We start from the raw sequence: 22,136 nt of genomic DNA on the forward strand, positions 1-22,136 counted from the left end.
TGAGGATGAGGCTGTGTAGACTTGAACCAGGGGGTCTCAGGCCTAAGTGTGTATAAGAAGCACCTGTGGGCTGTGATAAATTGCAGATCCCCCCACTCTTCCGATTCAGAAATCTGGCGTCAGGCTGAGGTTATTAATAATAATATTTATTAATAATTAATAAATAATATTTATTAATAATAATAGTTATTATAACTATTCTCCCCAGGTGACTCTGATGCAGGGGGCCTATGGATCAGAATTCTGAGGTTCTAAACTCCTCTTTAGAAAAACAGGCACAAGCTGTGACTGCCTGACCTGCTGCCCAGGAGAGTCTCTGGGGAGAGATGTTGGCCACAGCATCTTCTGCTTAATTGGCACTTGGCCTGTTAAACAATAACATCTTCCAGAGTGTACCCATGGTGGCTGGCTTTTAAACTCATCTGCTTAGGTCATAGTTCTGGCTTAAAGTTTAGAATGTGGCTCTACTATTTTTAAAGTAAACTTGAAAATAGCTTTTTTTTAAGAATTGAAACCAAATACATTTCACCAATGTTTTGGGGTTTGGTCTTGCATATTAAGGACTAGATGTAGATATATGATACTTTGGGACAAGATTATTCTTACCAAATAATCAGCTCAGGAAGTGATAGCATTGGCTTCTAAGAAAGAAAGGGGAGCAGGAAAGGCAGGAACTTAAGGGACTTCACGTGGCATCACTGTTCTTTGAGTCAAGATGGAGTCTTATCCATCCTTGCGGTCCCACAGCTCAAAGCACACTGCCTGGTCTAAGGCAAAGACTTAATATGCATTTGTTGAATGAATAAATTAATAAGCAATCTACTTTATAGAAAATATTTAGAGAGTTGATTTCTAAGGTTCCTTATTCTTCTAAATTTCTAAATCAGACATTCATTGGTTGCCTTCTAGGCATCCATTTCCATCTTCCCCATTTTAACGGTACTCCAAAGTTTCCAGTCACTCCTATGTAATCCCTCCTGAGTTCCAGTGGTGAGCCCTGATGGGTTTAGGGCAGTTAGTATATCTCAACTCTCTGACCACAGTGATGGAGTCAGGGTTGGGAACCCATGTCAAATAGGGCTGAGACTCAATTCTAAGACTTCTGCTTGCAGTAGACTGTCCTTCTGCCTGTTGCTCTTAAATGTGGATGTGGTAGCCCTGGTGCTATTGGTAGCTCTCTGGGGGTTACAAGAGAAAAGCCTACTAACAGTGGAGACAAACCTAGGAAAGTAGAGCCAAGAAAGGAAGAGGTACACATTGGGTTCTAGTAATGTCATTTGAGTTGCTGGACCAAGTCATGCCTGAAGCCAGTGCCTCTAGACTTTTTGCTTATGTCAATCAATGCGCTTGAGAGGAACATTCTGTTACTTGCACGTAAGAGCATTGCAATTAGCATTAAAATTTAAAAACAGCTTCTTAAAGTGGATCATTATGAGGCAGAATAATTTTCTTTTAGGAATAACGTTATAATTGGGACTAAGGCTTCATAATAAGAATCTGATATCAAATAAGTCAGTGTTAACAGCCAACAATAGGTGATGGATGAAAGCAAAGACATATCTATATACTCCTATAATCATTGTAAACAATCAGTTTTCAAACCAAGTCCTATAATATGGCAAAAAGGAACTACATCTGGTAAATGTATGAGAAATTTCAAAGTACCGAATAAATGCCAAAGCTGGAAAATTAAGTGTGTGATGGGCAAGTATGGATTCCATAGATGATATGTTAATGAGTTTGACATCAACAAGTAAAATTAATCTCTGAAAGGATGGTCTGTGAGTATTTCAAAGAGAAACAACTTGGTGATTCCTGAGGTTCGGAATGGGTTTACCAACAGGTTATTTAAAAACAAACAAATTTCATATTCTGATAGGTTTGTTGGATTTTCAGATAAGGAAAATACTATTGTTTTAACATACTTGGATATTAACATGTATCTCATGAAGTTTTTCAAGGCCCTCGGATTTCTTCTCCTTATTTATCCTTCAAGACCCACATGCAAATTTAACCTCTTTTATAAAGTCTTCTCTAATCCCAGGAGGTAGAGGAGCAGCATATTGTTGCTTCAGTCCATCTGCATGGTAACTGGTTACATCTGTCTCCCTTTCTAGACTGTAAATTGGAGGAAAGTATGGGCCACATTTTAGCTGCTGTTGATTCCTAAAGCTTATCCTAATGCTTATAATGTATGTCTGCTGAAAGACCAAATGAGTAGATGATAAACTTGGGAATAAGAGGGAGTAGCATGAGCTTGGTAATGATATTGTTAGATGAGTTTATAGTAGTCCAACACCCTAACTCAAAGAATTAATGGACTCAGGACAACCAAAAGAGAGTGCTTTCTCAGTAGTACCCTGTGGATCTTCGATCAACCTGTTTTTGATGCCGTGGGTGGCCCTGCTGTTGGCATACTCCCTTCAGTTGTAGAGTTCTGCATCACTAGAGACCCTCAAATACAGCCTGGATGACTATTAGTTGAGTATAATAAAGAGGAACTTCATATATGTCATTAGGTTTGTATTAAATGGACTCAACTATCCCTTCTGCATCTAAAGTTTTATGATCCTAGAGCAAATTAAGCACACGCACACACACAACTTGCTTAGATCAAAAAATCAAACTTAAAACCAATATACTCTGGTAAAATTGATATTGGAACATGTAATTAACAACACCTTTTCTGGTTTCCTTAGGACATAAAAGTGCTTTTAAGGGATACACTGGGTGGCCCAAGGTCTCTTAGAAAAAGTGAAATGAATTTGAGCCAGTGCCATCTTCTCGCTTCAGTAAAGCTCTCTGCGGTGGCATTCACTCAACAAATATTTATTGCGTAGTTAACGTACGCAAGGCTGTGTGTAAGGCAGTGCAAGGAACAGTGAGTCACGGGACCCCCAATACCCTCACTACAGATATTTCGTTGATTTACTGCCAGAGCGCTTCACACTCCATTAGGAAACAAACAAACAAAACCATCCAATTACTTAGTCATTAGCATTGCCTTTTAAAACAGAAGATCAGAATGCATAACATTAGATTGGAAGGGCCCTTAGAGACCCAGAACCACCCCTTTATTTCACAGATGGAAGAACAGACTCATGTAATAAAGAACGAGGTGCCTCTCTATATGCTGAAATAGGAAGATAAAAACAAGGTATTTGCGAAGTGAAACAAGCAAGTTGAAGGACACCGGGTACAGCATAAACCCATTTTTACAAAAGGGAACAACAACAAACTATTAGGCATGTGTATTTTAAACACTTGGAAAGATATGCTTTCCAAAATTGACAGGGTCAGTGACTGGAAAAGAGGAGTGGAATATGGGGTGAGAACTGGTATGTGGCCTATGGGAAATTTTTGCTCCCAGCTTTATGTATTTCTCTACTGTTTGTCTTTTATGTAGCTTTGTATTGCTTTTGTAACAAATATGTACATACACAGGTATATGCATATGTGTGTCTGTGTGTATGTATATACTTATCTATATACTTATGTATACAATTTTAAATAGAAAGAAAAAAAGATTGGCAACTTGCAGCCTGTCAGTCTGGCTTGCTTCTGGGCTCCACTCTGAATGCCACTCCAAGGTTTCTCATAAAACGTCTGCCAAGTTACTGAACCCCTCTGAGCTGTGGTTTCTTTGTACGTGAAACAGGGATAAGGGTGGTACTGGTCGCTTAGGGCTGTGGTGCGATTTGCGACTTGAGGCACAGAGCTAGCGTGGTGGCTGGCACACTCCAGGTCTCAACAGGCGGTAGAAACAAGGGGAATGGCAATAATGATAGAAATAATTATTCTTATTATTGCTGTCTAGAAGCAGAGCCTGAATGAGAGCCTGTTCCCCTGGCTCTCAGCACAGTGGGCTCCCCACACCACACTCCTCCCCTCTGTCACTGGAGAATTACTTAGTCAGGAGGATGATACTAAGGAAACAGAAAACCAGCTTGAGGTGATGACAAGTGCCTGCCTTCATGAGGGGAGACGGATTGATGATCGATGATCAGATAATGATCTCTGTTTCTAAGGAGTCACCCTTAGTGACCAAACATTATCCATTGCTATCTGTTAATTTTTCTGTGGTAAATGTCATTTGATATTACAGCTTTAAGATGAACAGCCAGGAACATAATTCATGGAAGTCAACACACTTACCCTTGCTGACCAACTGTGAATAAAAAAGAGGAAGGAAGGATGGAAAGAAGGAAGGAAGGAAGACAAGGAAAGTCCCAAAGAAAGGTAGAGAGTCAGAATGTCCATCTTTTTTTTCCCTAAGCATTTCCCTAAGCGGGTCACAGGCAGCTGGCTCTCCGAGGTCCTGGCCAGGGGACAGGGCTCTTCCAGTTCTCTCTGACCAATATCTTTCCTTAGCAGAGAAAGAGACATTTGGGTTTGCAGTGCTGTGATGCGAGAGTTTGTGTGCACTAAATCAACAGCAAAAATTGTTCAAAAGGCAGGCCGACTAAAGACTTCTGAGGAGATTATGATTTTAGGTACTCACAGTAGGATTTCCATATCGGAGGCTGGTATTCTTCAGCATCTAGAATAAAAAGAAAGAAAGCAATCCGTCAGCTTGAACATCAAACTGTCAACTTGTGTCTTCTCTGGAGGAACAACTGTCTGTCAGCAGTACTTGCTTTCTGGTCCTGGGGGCCTCTCAGCTCATTTACGGGACAGTTCCAGGCATGAGGGGAGAAGTGTATATGGCAACCCTTGTGGATCCAACACCACTTTCTTCATGTCACTTACCATGACAGAATCAATTGCTTAACCATTTTCATAGAGCCCAGTAAATCAAAAAAGATTTTTAAAGCAATTAACTTGATTGTACCCTCCAGTAATCCTTTCAAACAGTATTTACTTAACTTGGCATAATAAACATATAATTTATCTCACAGATTCCAGTCAGACCTTTAGCCCATTTATCAAGACTCGAGGGCAAGACACAAAGTGGCAAGTATGTAATATTAAATCTGTTGAAGTTGTACGACTCAACCAACTGAACTCCTGGGTCTGACAGCTGAGACACTGATGATTCAATTGGAATCGCATTATATCCTTGAATTTACTCCAGTTTGTGACTTAGGAAATTTCCAGAAAACCTCTCAGCAATCAGTGTCAGAGTGAAAGAGTTACAACAAAATGGAGAGGACGAAATTGTTATTCATCAATCTAGAAAGCAGACGATGGAGAAAATCTGCTTGTTCAGTCAACTCAACAATCCCAGTGCTGACAGCTGAATTTATAATTTTGACGGAGTTATTAGAGTCCTCCTGAGCTCATAGCTAAGGTCTTGGTAAAACATACTCTAGCTTAAGCAGCCAGAGGGAAAAATCCTTTTCCCCGACTCATAGAATGTTAAGCTGGGGAAGCTTTAAGAGTTCTCTAATTCAGTGCTTTTTGATAAGGAAACTCTGTTTTTGTCATCCTGCACGTCTATGGCATCCCACACCCATCCTTATGCTGCCTTTGTCCTTGTGCTACTGTCACATACTACTTTCATGCAAAGGAACAGAAATTTTCTGATCTCATGCAGTAAGATAGTTTGAGAATTTTTCCCCTCCTGAGAAACAAATATACTTACTATAAATAAAAAGTAACTCAAGAGTGGTGAACTTCCCCAAATCCTACTCAATTACAGTTATGTAGCTTAAATTAAGTTCTTTCACAATTCATACTTGCTTTCTGGGGCCCATCCTATCACAGAGGCAACTAAACACCTCCTAAGATAGTTTCATACAAATGCATCTGGATTCTTAGGCTTGCATCGTCAGGAACCTACCTACAGATAATCAGCCACATAGGCACACACACAAATACAGTGTACTAATAATGGTTTATGTTGTTATTCAAACCTAGTTTGCTAAATAACAGTGAAGCTCTTAATTCTTTTGTCAAAGTAGACAATGTAATAGTGAGCTTTTAACCTAAAGAAGCAATTAATTTCATCTTATATGTGACACAGACCAATTTTAATAGGTTAAGATGAGTGTTTGTTTATAATAACATTCAAATAAAATAAATCATGTTGCCGAGTTTACAACAAAATTTTAGAACCATCCATACAATACCATCTCACCAGAAAAACCAGGTCCTGAATGTTAAAATATTGATGACACCTTCAAAAATATTTTTCAAATATAAAGATTAATATGCATGCGCGCGCGTGCACGCGCTCACACACACACACACACACACCACACACACACACACACACATACCAGACTGCATGGAAGTATGAATCCCTGAGATGTCATCTACCCAAAGCTGTCTTGTTATTTTGGATGAGATTTACTCTATAAGGTAAGTACAACCCCCAGACCAAGAAGTTGTCAAGAATATTCAGAACCTAGAGTGCAGCTTTCTACATAGTCAGGGAAGTTCCCCCCAAAATAAACAGTCTCCTTAATGCAGGTTTTCAAACATAGCTCAGATGCTCAACTTGGATTTCCTAAGGTCTTCTTACCTAAAGTCAGAAGTTTGGATTAGATGGTCTCTCACTGTTCATTTCAGTCTTGCTCTGTGAAAAACCTAGAATTTTGATTCATCTGAAATGCTGGCTCCTAACCTATAAACTTTCATTTAGGCTTCCCTGCACATAAACACCTTATCCCCTTCTGGTTGCTTCTTGTTGGCAACTGCACATAGAGGTAAAGAAAGCCATCCACAGAGACGGGAGATCACAATGCTCCCTTGCTTAAAATCCTCCAATGTCTCCCATCTGCACTTGGAATAAAATACAAACATTATACTGTGGCCTCCAAGGCCCTGTGTCCTCTGGTCCCTGGCCTTCTCCTCACTCCATTGCAGGCACTGCCACCCTTTTCATGTATCATCCAGCCATATTGGCCTTCTCTCTCTTCCTAGAACAAGCCAAGTTCTTCTGAGCCCCTGGCCTTGGCTCCTGTGGACCCTCCATGTAAGAACTCTCCTCCAATAGAGCTTTGCATGGCTGACTTGCTCTGTCATGCAGGGCTCAGCTCAAATGTCACCTCCCACGGGCCACCCCTGCCAATCCTGTGTAAAGCAGCCTTCCCCCAACCCCACTCACTCTCCTTCACAGCCACTTATTATTACCATCTGAAATTATTTATTGATTCGTTGGCTTGTTATTACTGGGCTCATCCCACTATTAGCCAAACTCCATACAAGCAGAAATTTTGCCTCGTTCACTTAGGTCTCATCGGCCCTTAGAAGGGTGCCTGACATAATAGACATTCAAACAGCACGTGTTAAATAAATGAACAAACTCTCAGGGTTCATATCTTACCTCTGACAACTACTGGCTGAATAACGAGAAGCATGTTACTCAACTTCTTTTAAGAGCCTCTCAAAACTTATCTTTATAAAACAGAAAAATAAATGTACCGACCTCAGAACCGATCTCTTAGGGCTATTGTGTCAATTAAATGAGATAATATATATAAAGTTCTTGGGACTGTGCCTGGCAAATAGCAAGTTCTCCATGAAGCCCCACTAATATTGTCATTGTGCTGTTGTCACTGTTATATCACCCGGTCCTGGTTCTTCCCAGGTGAGCTCAGGCTCTTGTCTTCTCTCGCTTGGCCACAGCCAGTGACTATCTCCGTTCTTGCCCCCAGACCTGGAGCCTGTAACTAAGTTCCACTGCTGTTGTCATGGAAGGTTTTCCTTTCTCATAAACGCATTCAAAGTGAGAGGCCATTTGTCACGCTTCAGTGGAACAACTATAACTACCTTGGTCTTAGGGATTTGTTTCACGAGCCACTAAAGCAGACTGTCAGGAGGCCTTGGCCAAGAGACAAGGCACAAAACATTTTTATTATGTCGACAGGAACCTTTAGCCGCGTCCAACATGGCCCCGCCAACATCACATTTGTCCCAGTTTCACACAATATTTTTTAAAAATCTGCTTTACTCTTGGATAGCCTGACACCGTATTTTTTTTTTAAACCTGGAATAGGTTTTCTAGATCATTTAGTTCACCTTCCTCATTTAGCAAATGAGGAACATGAAATGAGAAAGATGAAGTGGCTTTCTCAAGGTCATAAAACAAGCGGGAGGCAGAGGTGGGATCAGAGCAGGGAGCTCTGCCCTCCAGCCTCTGACACACTGTCATCCTTACCAGGCAGTCCATCCTACTTTACAGACTAACATCAGGAAAAAAGTTATATAACAGATTTGTTACTGTAATTCTTGTGACGCTCGGAAGAAAAAAATAAAATAGAGAAAAGAAAGAAAATCAGTTGTATGAGGCAGGCAATGATAAACATCATATGATACCACTTATATGTGGAATCTAATAAAATGATACAAGTGAGCTTATTTACAAAACAGAAACATACTCATAGACTTATAAAACAAACTTAGCGTTACCAAAGGGGAAAGTTCGGGGGGGGATAAATTAGGAGGCTGGGATTAACATATACACACTACTGTATATAAAATAGATAAACAACGAGGACCTACTGTATAGCACAGGGAACTGTATTCAGTACTTTGTAATAAACTATATGGGAGAGGAATCTGGAAAAGAATAGATATACGTATATGTATAACTGAATCACTTTGCTGTACACCCGAAACTAACACAACACTGTAAATCAACTGTACTCCAATATAAAGTAAAAATTTTTAAAAAACTGACATCAAGTCAAATGGTGGGACTGTATTCCACTAATACACATACCCCATCTAATAGTTAAAGTCCAGGAGATATAAGATACAGGAAGTGCTGACAACAAAAGGCATTATGCTTTGGGGAAGGGTATTATTTTGTTAAACATTTTAGAGAGATGGGTATAAGGCAGAAGGATGGAGGAGGAAGTAGAACAGAAGAAGCTCCATGTTCTAAGGAAAAGACTATCATTGAACCCAAATGGACAGTGATACATTATTCGAAAGGAACAATGAATTATAAAGGTCAAAGAGGCTTAGAAAATAAATTGCTTAAAAATGTTGACTAATATGTATCCAAACTTTAAAAAATGTGTAAACTTTTTGACTCAGCAATTCTATTCATGGGAATTCAGCCTAAAGCAGTAATTGAACATGTGTACAAAGATGAATGTTTGAACAAAGTGTTCATTGCTGCTTTGTGTATAACAGTGAATCTAACATCCCAGAAAGAAGGGAAGGGTTAAATAAATTACCATCTACTATAGCCATGAAAATGATGGCATGGGTCAGGGCTCTGTGGTCCAGAGCACGGCCTCTAGAGCTAGACTATCTAGGTTCAAAACGTAGCTCTGTCACTTACTAGCTGTGTTACCTCAGGCAAATTATCTCACCTCTCTGTGCTTCAGTTTTTCAATTTACAAAATGGGAGTAATATTACTACCCAACATACAGCCATGTTTTGAAGATAGGATGGGTTGTCTAGCATGTAGTAAACTCTATCTTTGTTGTTATTATTATCTTTCCTTAATGACATAGGAAAATATTCATGCTACATTATGAACTAAACAAATCAGGTTACAAAACAATTTAACAAATATGATCCCATTTTAAGGAAAAGATAAATATTTATATACATAGAAACGATCTACAAGGCTATAAACCCAATTATTAACATTTGCTATTCCTGATAGTGAAAATATAGGCAATTTCTAGTTTTCTCTTGTTTTGCTCAGCTGCATTTCCTAATTTTCTGTTCATATTGCTTGTATAAAAATTAACATGAATGAGAAATAAATTCATGGGAGCGCTAGGTGGTTTCTCTTTTTGAACATGCTGTCTAAATAAATCACCACCTTGAAAATAAAGCAGAAGCAAAAAGACCCAATAAAAAATAGTCCCTATAATAACACATGCAGCATGTACAGTATTAGCCCAGGAGAGCTAAGGGTGAAGTCAAAGGAAAAGAGACCAGGGCTTCTGCAGTAAAAAGCCAAGCCCAATTCCCTTGGCCCTCTTAAAAATCCTGTGAAACAGATATTAATGGGCAATTCTAAGCAGGCTGGGAAGCAGGTATCTCTGCTCATTGAAGAGGGAGGGAAAAGGGAAAAAAAGATATAGATGCTTAGAAAACAACCAAAACCTTGCAAAAATAGGTAATAAAACCACACAAATGAAACAATCTATAAAGACTGGAACATATGAAACAAAAAGAACAGAAAAAAGAAAGAGAAGCTTGTTTGAGGGGCCTGGAGGTACAGGTTAAAAAAGGGAAGTTTGGGGGAGAATGCATACGTCTATATGTGTGGCTGAGTCGCTTTGCTGTGCACCTGAAACTATCACAACATTGTTAATCGGCTGTACCTCAATATAACATAAAAAGTTAAAAAAAAAACCTTAGAAACAATTTTGAAAAAACCTTACGTGCTGAAGTAGTTAAACCCTGAAAAGATAGCGCTGCCATTCTGAACTGTTGGGGAGGATGAGGAATTCTGGGATCAGCATATGGAAAGCTCTTCCATGTGTGAGGCCCAAGGAGAGGGAGGCGGGCGATAGAGAGCATGTGTCATAAAAAGTCATCTTTCTAGATCAAAAGCACGACAAAAATAATTTGTCTGTTAAAATACACAGCATGTTGCAAAGCAGAAAAATTAAAAAATGTATATTTTAGAAAGTTCCTAACCTCAGAAAAAAGCACCATAAACGCGAATCCTTCCAGATTTTGTCTTGTAAAAGGCTAGAATAAAAATTTATAGGGGCAGGCTTCCCTGGTGGCGCAGTGGTTGAGAGTCCGCCTGCCGATGCAGGGGACACGGGTCCATGCCCCGGTCCGGGAAGATCTCACATGCCGCGGAGCGGCTGGGCCCATGAGCCATGGCTGCTGAGCCTGCGTGTCTGGAGCCTGTGCTCCGCAACGGGAGAGGCCACAACAGTGAGAGGCCCATGTACCGCAAAAAAAAAAAAAAAAAAAAAAAAAAAAATTTACAAAAATGGTCTCATATCATATATAGTGTCCTGCAATTTGCTTTTGAACTTAATGATATTTCTTAGGCATTTTTTCCATGTACATATAGATCTGTGGCTTACTTTTTTAAAACTGTGGGTTGGTTTTCCACTATATCTGTGTACCAGAATACCAAAATGCATTTAATTCACTTATGTAAACATTTCCAATTGATGGACATTTAAGTTATTTTCAATATTTTGAAACAATGCTTCAATGATAGGCTATACACGTAGTTTATATTCTGGGAAGTTGAACTGCTGGGTGATGGGTGTATTTCTGATTTTCAAAGCTATTGTGAAAATGGCCTTCAAAAAGATGTATCAATTGGAACTCTCAATCATGTGTGAAAGAATGCCCATTTCCCCACACCCTCACCAAACACTGGAGGTTATCAATATACATTTTAATTTTTGATGCCTTTTATACTCAATTAGAAAAAATATACAAATGAAACTAAGTACATTTGTATGGAAGCAAATGGCTGCACAGAACGCTCCTGGGAATGAACCTGTGGAAACATATGGCCAAGGAGTAAGGCAAAAACACGCTAATCCCCCAAGTTTTGGTGGCTGCAGCTGGAAGGCTATATTCTTCCAAGCATTTTTAGCTCCAGAAATATGTTGATTTGATGGAATCACCTGAGGAGCAAGTGTAAAGGAATTTGGGGACTGATTAATGAAGAAAAATTAGAGAACACCATGTGCTACACTTGGGCAAGTGACAACCAGAGAGGAAATACCTGTAAACATCAAGGAGAGCCAGATTCTTTTGCTTGGCTCAGTGGAGGATGTCTAGACTCACAGAAAAACACATGCAGGGGCTTTGGAAAATGAGAGTGAAAGATTCACCAATTTTGAGAATGATCTACCAAGGAAATTGGAGATGACCCACCCTTAAGGATATTTCAAGCAAAGCTGCCTACACTGCATCAGGAGGATGATTTGGGAAATAGAGGGTGGAAGGATTGGGTCCCTCCCTCTGCCATCCCCTCTCCCAGAAGAGCCAGGTCTCTGCTGTCACTTTTGATTTATTGATGCACACATTTGAAAATGGGCTGCAGTTCATGGGCTTTTTCCAGGGAAGTTGGGTGGAAACAGGTTTTTCAATCAGCCACGGGACAGCTTCACAATGAGATGACAGTTTGGAATTTGTTGGGCTTAATGGGCACAGAATGGGTTGGGATCCAAACGAAAGTAAACAACGACAGCCCAAGGAGTATGCTTCGTTTGTGTACATGCCGCAACATATCCTCGACACACACACACACGATGCCTAGGCTTGGGTCTTCGGAAGCGTGTGAGGGGCCACAGTGTGCAGCCTGCGGCTGTGGTCTTGTCAGGCCATTCCAGCCCAACAGCGCCATGCCTGAGCGGTGAGATGACCTGGAGATCATCCTAACTGCTGCGAGGCATTGAGATGTCAAGGCTATTATGGAGCTTTCTTTCTGTCACATTGGCTAAGGTATACAGAAATGTGTTCTAACACTTGTCACCTGTCCAGGCCCCCGGCATTCCCCTGAGAAACAAGACATCCATGTATTCTCTTTGGGAACTGCTGCTTGGGTAAGGAATGCAGCCCTGGTGTGCATCTGACTGTTGCTCTCGTTTCAGGGATTTTTGTAACTGATTTAGTCCTAATTGCAGAGAACAGTTAGTAAGACATATTCCAGAAATTACTGCTGGGCCCCAAGGCCAAGGCTAAACTGAGATTTTCTAAAGATGATGAAGCCAACCATCGAGGGCCTTGGGCTGGAGTCTGTGGTCACTAGAGGGCACTGAGGCCACACGGAGCTTCTGTCTGGGCCACTTATTCTGTATGTAGAGGCATGATGAGTTTCTCCTATTCAACAGGTATTTATTGAATAAATACAGTGAGGCAGGCCCTGGGAACGCCTCAGTGAACAAGGCAGGTAGGGCTTCAAGCTCTGCGTGACCTGGCCCCTGGCCACCTCTCCCAGGTCATCTCATTTGTCTCCTCTCTTGCCCACTATACCTCAGCTACTCTGGCCTTTCTTTTTTTTTTTTTTTCCATTTTTATTGAAGTATAGTTGATTTACAATGTTGTGTTCATTACTGCCATACAGCAAAGTGGTTCAATTATACATATATATATGTATATATACGTTTTTTAAAAACATTCTTTTCCACTATGGTTTATCATAGAATATTGAATATAGTTCTCTGTGCTGTACAGTAGAACCTTGTTGTTTCAGCCTTAGAGATGTTACACAGCCTTAGAGATGTTACACAGTGTACAGTCTCTTCCCTCTGATTTATACATGGCTGGCTTCATTATCATTTGGATCTCAGCTTAAATGTTCTGGCTCCCCAGAGACATCTTCCTGTACCATTCAACCTAAAGCTGTGTCTTGGATACCTTTTAAAATTATCTGCTGAGCCTTTTCACTATCTGATTTTTTTTTTTTTTTTTTTACTATGTGCTTGTGTATTTCTTTGTTTGTAGACAGCACTAGACAGGCTAGACAGCACTTATGAGAGCAAGAACCTCATTTATCTTGTTCTCCGAAGTCTGGGTCACCCTTAGCTTATCAAGAACCTCTGATGAATTTTAAAAGGTGCCCCTTTCAGGCAGGTGCGTGGCTTGGTCACTGGACAGCACCTGTGTGTAAAGAATATGCTTCCTTTGGGAGACACAGCCCTGAGTTAGGGCACAGGCCTGGTGAGGGGAGTCCAGACTGGGTTCAGCCCTAACCCATCCCCTCAGCTGGGCACTAACAGCATGACTGGAACAGCCCTGACTCTTGTATTCAGGAGGTAGTAGCTTCTCAATAAAGAGTTGGTTAAGTGAAAGGCAGATTTGTTGCCTTCCTGTTGAGGGATACAAACAAATAAGGAGGCAATCCAATAGCAAGAGGATATATAAAGGAGTATCTAGCAGAACTTCCTAACCTTCAGAAGGCTGAATGGGGCCTGGGCCAGTTACATCTGGTTTCGAGCAGCTCTGTCCAGGGCTCCTTCAAGAATTGTCCCAGAAAAGTGGAGTCTAACAGCAAGACCTAGGGTCCCCAAAGGCTGAGAGAATTATAAGTAACTTAGTACCATTGCCATTAAGCCTAGTCAAGGAGGTACGCTATCACCCAGATAGCTACTTACAGCAGCCCACGGCAAGGAGTGCCTTTGTGAACAAATGGGCTCACGGATCATGACTAGTAGACCAAGGTGTGGCCTGTCAGGACGAAAGGCAAGACAGAACATGGTGCTGAGAGCTAGAAGTGGTTCAGCCTGCTGGCTGAAGCAGAGAGACCATGGTGTGTGTGTGTGGGACGGGTGTGTGTGTGTTGTGTGTAGGTTTCAGAATGGCTAGGAATGAAATTAGAGAGGCACGCAGGGGCCAGATAATGAAGGGCTTTTAAAACCATGCTAAGGGCTTACCTTTGTTCTAGAAGGAAGGGGAAATATGCACAAGGAGGATACAGCATCCAGTTTGCATTTTAGAAAGATCACTCCAACCGCAGTGTGAAATCAGACTGGAGGAAGAGAAGACAGGAGGGATGGAAGATAAGGGGGGTGAAGACCAATCAGGGAGCTGGGTAGTAACCTACGCAGCTGACACTAGTGGTTGGAACTCAAACGGTGTCAGTGGAGATGGAGAAAATGGAATGGGTTTGGAAGATGTTGAGAAGACAGAATCTACAGGACTTGGTGATAAATTGGATGTAAACAGAAAAGGAGAGGAGGAAACATGGCTTCTGGTGGAAGAAGATGAATGGTTTTTGGCATAAGGAACTGGATGGATAGTGATGCCATTCACAGAAACAGGCCAGACCAGAGGAGGAGCAGGTTGGGCAGATGGTGATGCACTCGGCTTTTCCCTGTTGGAAAGAAACGTCTATGGGACAGCCAAGTGAGCATATCTAAGGGGCTACGAGTTTAGAAGAGAGATCTAGGCAAGAGATCTAGAAACGGAAGCCCCAACATACAGATGGCGACTACAGCCCCTAAAGTGGTTGACACACAAGGCCTTGGACAGAACCCCCCGGGAACATCAACATTTAAGGGATAAGCAGAAGAGGAGAGTAAGTAGAGACCCGAGAGATAAGAGAGAAACCATGAGAGGGGGTGACGTGAAAGGCAAGACAAGGAAGATTTTAAAAGGGAGAAGTGGTTAAGTGTATCAGAAGCTGTTCACATGAGACAAGCATGAGGAGGACCCACTGCTTTAGCAACAAGAGGTTTATGATGACCTCGCAATGGAGTGTGGGCAGAAGCCACAGTTAAAGAAGATGAAGGGTGAATGGAAGTTGAGAAAACTGAACTTGTGAGTATGAACAACTCTTTTGGGAGATGTGGCAGTGACATGGAGTTGAACATCTCTTTCCAATAAAGGGGGATGGGGATCAAGAGAGATAAAAGATATAGGAGCTTTAATTCGGATATCATTGTCATTACCTCTTGCCCGTGTCCCTGGTCTCCCTTTCCTCCAGGGCCTTCTCCCTACTTCCTGGTCCTAAGTTTCTATAACATGCAGGTTCCTCCCAGCATGATGGAGCTGCTTTCCTGGTGGATAACTTCCTCCTTTAAAATTCACATACTTCCTCCTCTGCTGTTTCTTTAGAGACAACCCCACACTCACTACTTCCATTCAGTCTGGAAGCCTCTCTTCTCCCCCAGCCCCCAACATTCTCCCTTCCAGCATTTGCCTGCCTCTTCACAAATTCTTTTCATCAGAGGAATGTCTTCCTGGCTTTCCTCCAGAAGCCAGGCATTCATTTATTCATCCAACAAATATTTACCTAGAACTTACAGACTACTTGGCACAAAATACTGCACGAGGCACTGGTGTAGCTATAAAGGCAGGATGCAGAATCTAATCACGAGAAATCAGAAGATGAAATAAAGACATCAGCTCATTCACTCAACAAGCACTGCCTGCTGGGCATCCAACTTCTGGCCACACGTGCATTGTAACCAAAGCATAAGGTAGAAAGTGGCATGTTATATAGAAAGGTTAGACTGAAAAGTGCTGTTAAAATGGAGAGGAAAGAGATTATTTTACTCAGTTATTTCTCTTTTTTAGTAGAAAATGGCTCTTTAAAATCTTTTCTTGGCATTCCCTGGCAGTCCAGTGGTTAGGACTCAGCGTTTTCACTGCGATATAGTTGATGTACAATATTAAGTTACAGGTGTGCAACATAGTGATTCACAATTTTTAAGGGTTATACTTCATCTATAGTTGTTATAAAATATTGGCTATATTCCCTGTGTTGTACAATATATCCTTGTAGCTTATTTATTTTTATACATAGTAGTTTGTACCTCTTAAGCCCCTACCTTGCCCCTCCCCCATTCCCTCTTCCCACTGCTCAGTTATTTCTTGATAATTATTCTTTTAAACATCTCTTTCCTGAAGAAGATGTCTTCTTCCTTAGAAAAGACAACTTAGGTGCACCTCCAGGCAGCTCTCTACTCTTGCCATTTAGAAAAGCCATTTTCTTCTCCTATTAAAACAGTATCTTTCTTGTGTGCCTTGACCTTACTGTGGGTATTTGTGTCTCTACATACATAGTGGTAGTGGCAGTGATAGACTAAATTCTCATGAAAGCAGCTCATAAATCATAGCCCTGGAAATGTTGCTACTGGCAAGGAAAGAAAGATTTTTTGCCTGTATTATATTCGGAGTCAAATAGAGGGAAGTCTTAGTGCAGAGACAGAAGAGGAAGTGAGGTCTTCTACCAAGAGTGGGAAGGAATTTTAAGTACCCAGTAGATTCTAGATTTGGGGGTAGGTCGCTTATATACATTATATCTAATCTTTACAATTTTCCTGAATCATCTCTCCACGCGTTCACCCATCTATTCGCTCATCCCTCTACCCACCTATCCACCTATCCATCCATCCACCCATCCATCCATCCATCCATCCATCCCTTCGCCAAATACTTATGTGCCAGGCACTGTGCTACACAGTGCTATATAAAGATATAGCCATGGGCTTCCCCGGTGGCACAGTGGTTGAGAGTCTGCCTGCCGATGCAGGGGACACGGGTTCGTGCCCCGGTCTGGGAAGATCCCACATGCTGCGGAGTGGCTGGGCCCGTGAGCCATGGCCACTGAGCCCGCGCGTCCGGAGCCTGTGCTCTGCAACGGGAGAGGCCACAACAGTGAGAGGCCCACGTACCGCAAAAAAAAAAAAAAAAAAAAAAAAAAAGATATAGCCATGAGTAAGGCAAACTCAGTCCCCACTTTCAAAGTGCCTTCAGTCCAGCAATGAAGGCAAACAAACATTTAAAAAGTAATTACAGGGCTTCCCTGGTGGCTCAGTGGTTAATAATCTGCCTGCCAATGCAGGGGACACGGGTTCGAGCCTTGGTCTGGGAAGATCCCACATGCCGTGGAGCAACTAAGCCCATGCGCCATAACTACTGAGTCTGCACTCTAGAGCCCGCGAGCCACAACTACTGAACCTGCGTGCCACAGCTACTGAAGCCCACGTGCCTAGAGCCCGTGCTCCACAACAAGAGAAGCCACTGCAATGAGAAGCCCACGCACTGCAACGAAGAGTAGCCCCCGCTCGCCGCAACTAGAGAAAGCCCGCGCGCAGCAACGAAGACCCAATGCAGCCAAAAATAAATATATTTTTTAAAAAAGGAAAAATTACAATAAACTAGGAAAAACATGATAGACAAAGTTCAGGGTGCTAATTAAGGAAGCATATAACGGGGGGTCTTGTAAGTATTTTTATCTCCTAGCTATGAGGAAGATGAAACTCAAAAAGATTAAGTAATTTTCCCAAAGTCACACAGTTAGTGGCAAAATTCAAATCCAGGTCTGTTTTGCTTCAGAACCAATTGATTTCTCTCCCCATGGCCCTAATCCCACAGAGGAATCAGCAGTGCAGAAGCTAAAGTGAAAATTTCAGCTCTTTCTTATTTCTCTTCTGCTTCAGCAATATAACACAGTTTGAACACTGTAGAAAGCAGCATTAGAGAAGCAAGGATACTTAGGACACTATTCCTTTTTCTGCCATTTTTTTAGACCAAAAAATGTGAAATCTCACTAACTGGAATCCCCTCCCTCCTTTCTCTTCTCCTCCCCTCCTTCCCTCTCTCCTTCTCCCTCTCTCTATTTCTCCCACCATCCATCCCTATTCTCCTTCCTCAAGAGCCCTCTATGTAACAGGTTCTGTGTGTGACTCTTCCTCAGTTTCATTATCCATAGAAATATTCAGCCCGTGCCTAGAATATTGGCTTATCAGCAACCAGTCTGGCAACAAATGGGCCCTCTAGTTTAACACCACCATTCCTCACAACTGGTTCAGTTCATAACAAACGGCACGGTTAATATAACCGTAGTAATTGATGGCAGGAATGGACATGTCAGCAGCCATTCACTCTGGCCACGTTTGCCGGGTCACTGTTGGTTTTACAGGCTGAAAACAGAACCAGCTGCAGTGGAACCTGCCTTTCAGAGGGCCACTGGCTATGCATCCTCCTGTGAAGGAGAGAACTAGTCTGGAAAATGGAAAGTTTAGAGATTTCTCGCAACGGGCATCTCAAGCGAGGGCAGAAATCTGTGCTCTTGTTAATGACCCTGGGAGTTTCTCGCCCCAGCTCCACTCTCAGTTCACTCAGTGATTTTCACCCACTCCCGCAACCCCAACCCAGGTGGGCCTCAGTTTTCTCATCTGTCAAAACAGGGATTGGGCGGGATTCCCTCTGAGAGCTCTCCTGAATCCCTTAAATGATCAGAGTTGTGGAGCAGCTTCAGTCTCCCCTGACGCATTCTCTGCTCAGAGCGGTTCCAGGTGACCTGGAGGTGAAAAGGCGGCGGGTTGACACCAGCAGTTCTGGTGAAGCCCTCCTTCCCCTGCTGATGGAACAAGTGAACCCCTCACCTGCCACAGAATAATCGAATTGCCTCACATGCGTTGTGAGAATCACTCAAAGTGAGTATAGGCTTTATGCCCAAATACACAGTGTTAGTGGAGAAGACTTCCCTACTCCTGGCCTGTGAAGCTCACTCGGTAAGTGAACCCCTGCCCTCGATCTGGGCATATGTTGTGTCCTGGGGAGATGGAAGCTATTTGTCGCCTGGCTTTGTGTCAGCACCTGGGAGCGCTGCACTGGAGGTGAAGGGCTGCCTTTCTGGTGATCTAGCTCTGCAGTGCCTGGGGGACAGGTAAGCCTACTTAATTCTGGGGTTCAATGGTGTGCAAGTCCACCTGGCTAACCACCCTCCTGCCTGCCCTTAGTAATACAGGTGACACTTCAGCCTATGCCTGCTTTACTTTGATTTCTATTTGTTTAGAACAGACCTGCTAGGGGACTTCCCTGGTGGCGCAGTGCAGAAGACTCCGTGCTCCCAATGCGGGAGGCCTGGGTTTGATCCCCGGTCAGGGAACTAGATCCCACATGCATGCCGCAACTAAGAGTTCACATTCCACAACTAAGGAGCCAGCGTGCCACAACTAGACCCAGTGCAACCAATAAATAAATAAATAAATAAATTTTTAAAAAAGACTAGAACTGCTAAGTACTGGGGAGTTCTAAGCAACCCCCAGCAGAAGGCAGCCTCCATTTTCCTAATGAGCAGATCCTCTACAAAAAGTTTTTGAATATATAAACTTTTAGAGACATCAGTGAAATCATCAGATACCTACTAATACTATTTAATTCATTAATTCAGTTATACATATGTACTTAAAACCAGATATAAAATAATACACAAATTTAGAGATAGTGCTTTCATTAATTCATATTTCATAGGACAACTTTATTGAAGTTCTCTATGTATATCTTTGGCATTTTTGAGTCATCTAAGACATTTTTTTCCTAAAGCGCATCATATTCACTTCTTCCTTAGCCTTTTCGGAGTTAAAAATTTAAAGATCCATGTACAGTGTGGACAACATAACCACTGGCTACATTACTTTTTTCAAGTGATCTTTAAAAACTCTGTTTATGGAAAACTACAAAGGTGCTAAAAGGAATAAGGTGGCTGATACGAAAAGCTCTCTAAGATGTTAAATTGTGAAAGCGTGGTACAGCCAGCCCAGCGTTGGCAGAGCACAGGACGGCTCTGGAAGATTCTGCCACGGTTGGAGTTGTGTTTGAGGAGGAAGAGAGCTGGGGACTGCGGGTCAGAAGAGACTGGGAGGCTTGGCTGTTAAGTAACCTCCACAAGAAGGCAAAACTATCATTGATTAAGGTGATTTCAGGTCGACTGTGTCTCTTCCAGAAAGTAGCTGGGGGTGCAAAATAAAGTAACTGAGAGAGAAACCCAGCTACCTGAGAGGCTTCATTATAAATACAATTTTAAGATGACACCCCCCTTTCTGAAAGATCATTTGTGGCACATATCATAAATAGAGACACAAGTATTTTAATCTCTATTGAGAGGCTTTCATTACATGATGTTGTTAGGTGTTTCAGGTGCAGTCTTATTTAATATTCATAACAAGCTTATAAAATAGAGATTATCAGTCCCATTGTACGGGTGAGTAAACCGAGGAATAATGAGGTTGCCCAGAGTCACACAGTTAATAGGTAGTAAAGCTGAATATTCAAATTTAGGTCTGTCCAACTCTGACAACTAGGCTTCTTCCACTATAAAATCTTGCCTCTCCCAATGAACCCTGCTACATCGTGAGACTTCATATATATTATCACACGGGATCATCAAACAGCATTGTGAGGTGGGTAGTATTATCCCATTTTACAGATACGGACGCTGAGGATCAAAGGCAACCGAACCTTACCCAAAGTTGGCCATCTCTTTTGTACCCCATAAAAATAATACTATGTACACCCAATGGTCATCTTGGGAAGGCTGACCTATCATTTTATCACAAGCATTGAATACATTTGCTTCACAATGCTAAACCTGTTTACTTAGGTCTAAGGTTGCATTAATTCTGTCTTCATCTATAACCAACCTAAACCTCACCTATTACTGTAAGCCAAATAAAGAGAGATGAGGCCCAGTCAGGTTGTCTGGTGTGGCTGTAGTTGTGGCCCTGATACTTGAAGCCTCCTGAAAACCAGAGCCTCAAGTTTTGCTTTTCTCCAGGGTTTCAGTGCTCTGCGGTTTCTTATCACTTGCTTTAAAAATAACTTCTTACAGAGAAAATATTTCTAAAGATCACAAACACGCACACTATAGCAACACTTCAGACATCTCACCCACCGTACCACAAAGCAACAAAAACAGCACAGGAAGCGCAACAGCGATGTACAGGAAGGAGAAACAAGAGTCAAAGCAACCCTTCACAAGCTGCAAGATGCTAATTAAAACCTCAGCGTTCAGCTTGGCATTAGCAGCGTGTATTTATCACTTGGATGCCGCATGCTTGAACAAATGTACGCAGGAAGGGAAGCCTTCCTGTCACCCTGGCAGGGTGGATGACAGCATTGGCAGGTCTATAATTAAAGGGTTAAGAATAAGGCAAACAACAGGCGGGCCCAATCATTTCTGGAAGGGAGAATATTTACATTACATAACAGAGCAAGAAGAATAGACACCCCCCCCCCGCCCCTGCTGTTATCTTAGGGTCGCCTGTCTTCACGGCACTTGGGACAGCTGTCCCGCATGCTGGCGGGAGAGTCATATCCTCTTGCTGTTTGCACAGTGGCACATTTGTCTTCCTAATCCCGGTATGTGAAAGTTCCTGCTTCCACGACCAGAATCAGAAACCAAATATTAAAACAAATCTTTCCTTAATATTATCCTCCTGTCTGAAGATGTTTGTACTTGTAACCTCTGTTTATCTATTTCCAGTGGCACTGGCATAAGGAGGAATAGCATATTTACACACCTGTGCCTTTATGAAAGATCATTTATCAATTTCCTAATTTGTCCACATAACAAATATTTACCAGTCACTCTGTTCCTGAGCTCACGTTAGGTGCTGGGCCCACAAAGATGAGTAAGAAAGTTCTTTCCCTCAGGCAGCTCCCACTTCCAGAGGGAAGAGAATTGAACGGTGTCTATGGGAGGCGGTTGTGCAAGTGCCACGCCCCTGGCAGGGGTGAGTGGGAAGGAGGAGGAAAACTTCACAGAGGAGATTATATTGGAGCTGGGCAGTGAAGGGTGAGTAGGAGTTCTCTGGGCTCTGCATTACAGGGAAGAGAAGGAAGGTGAAGGTAAAAGGGAGGATTGGGACATTGGTTTCACTTTAAGTGTTCTGAGAAGGAAGGAGACTTCTTGGTTTGTATGTTAAGTGTTTCTGACAAAGGAGCGTTTTCTCACAAAGGCTAGATCATCATTTCCACTGGAAGTCTGTGCCTTAACAAAGCC

At 42.1% G+C, this 22,136-nt stretch overlaps 1 protein-coding gene across 2 annotated transcripts in view; it reads right to left on the reverse strand.

Moving 5' to 3' along the window:
- The window catches only part of CHN2 (chimerin 2), a 334,983-nt gene that overhangs the window by 167,098 nt on the left and 145,749 nt on the right, over positions 1-22,136 (reverse strand). For both annotated transcript variants that reach the window (XM_089917579.1, XM_089917580.1), the window contains exon 2: positions 4,502-4,540. In XM_089917579.1, coding sequence (XP_089773705.1) covers positions 4,502-4,540 — 39 coding nt within the window. The remainder of the gene's footprint in view (positions 1-4,501; positions 4,541-22,136) is intronic.

This window comes from Delphinapterus leucas, chromosome 9 (genome assembly GCF_059928025.1).
Source record: "Delphinapterus leucas isolate spDelLeu-1000000601 "Yukka" chromosome 9, BTC_Dleu_Yukka2, whole genome shotgun sequence".
Lineage (NCBI taxonomy): Eukaryota > Metazoa > Chordata > Mammalia > Artiodactyla > Monodontidae > Delphinapterus > Delphinapterus leucas.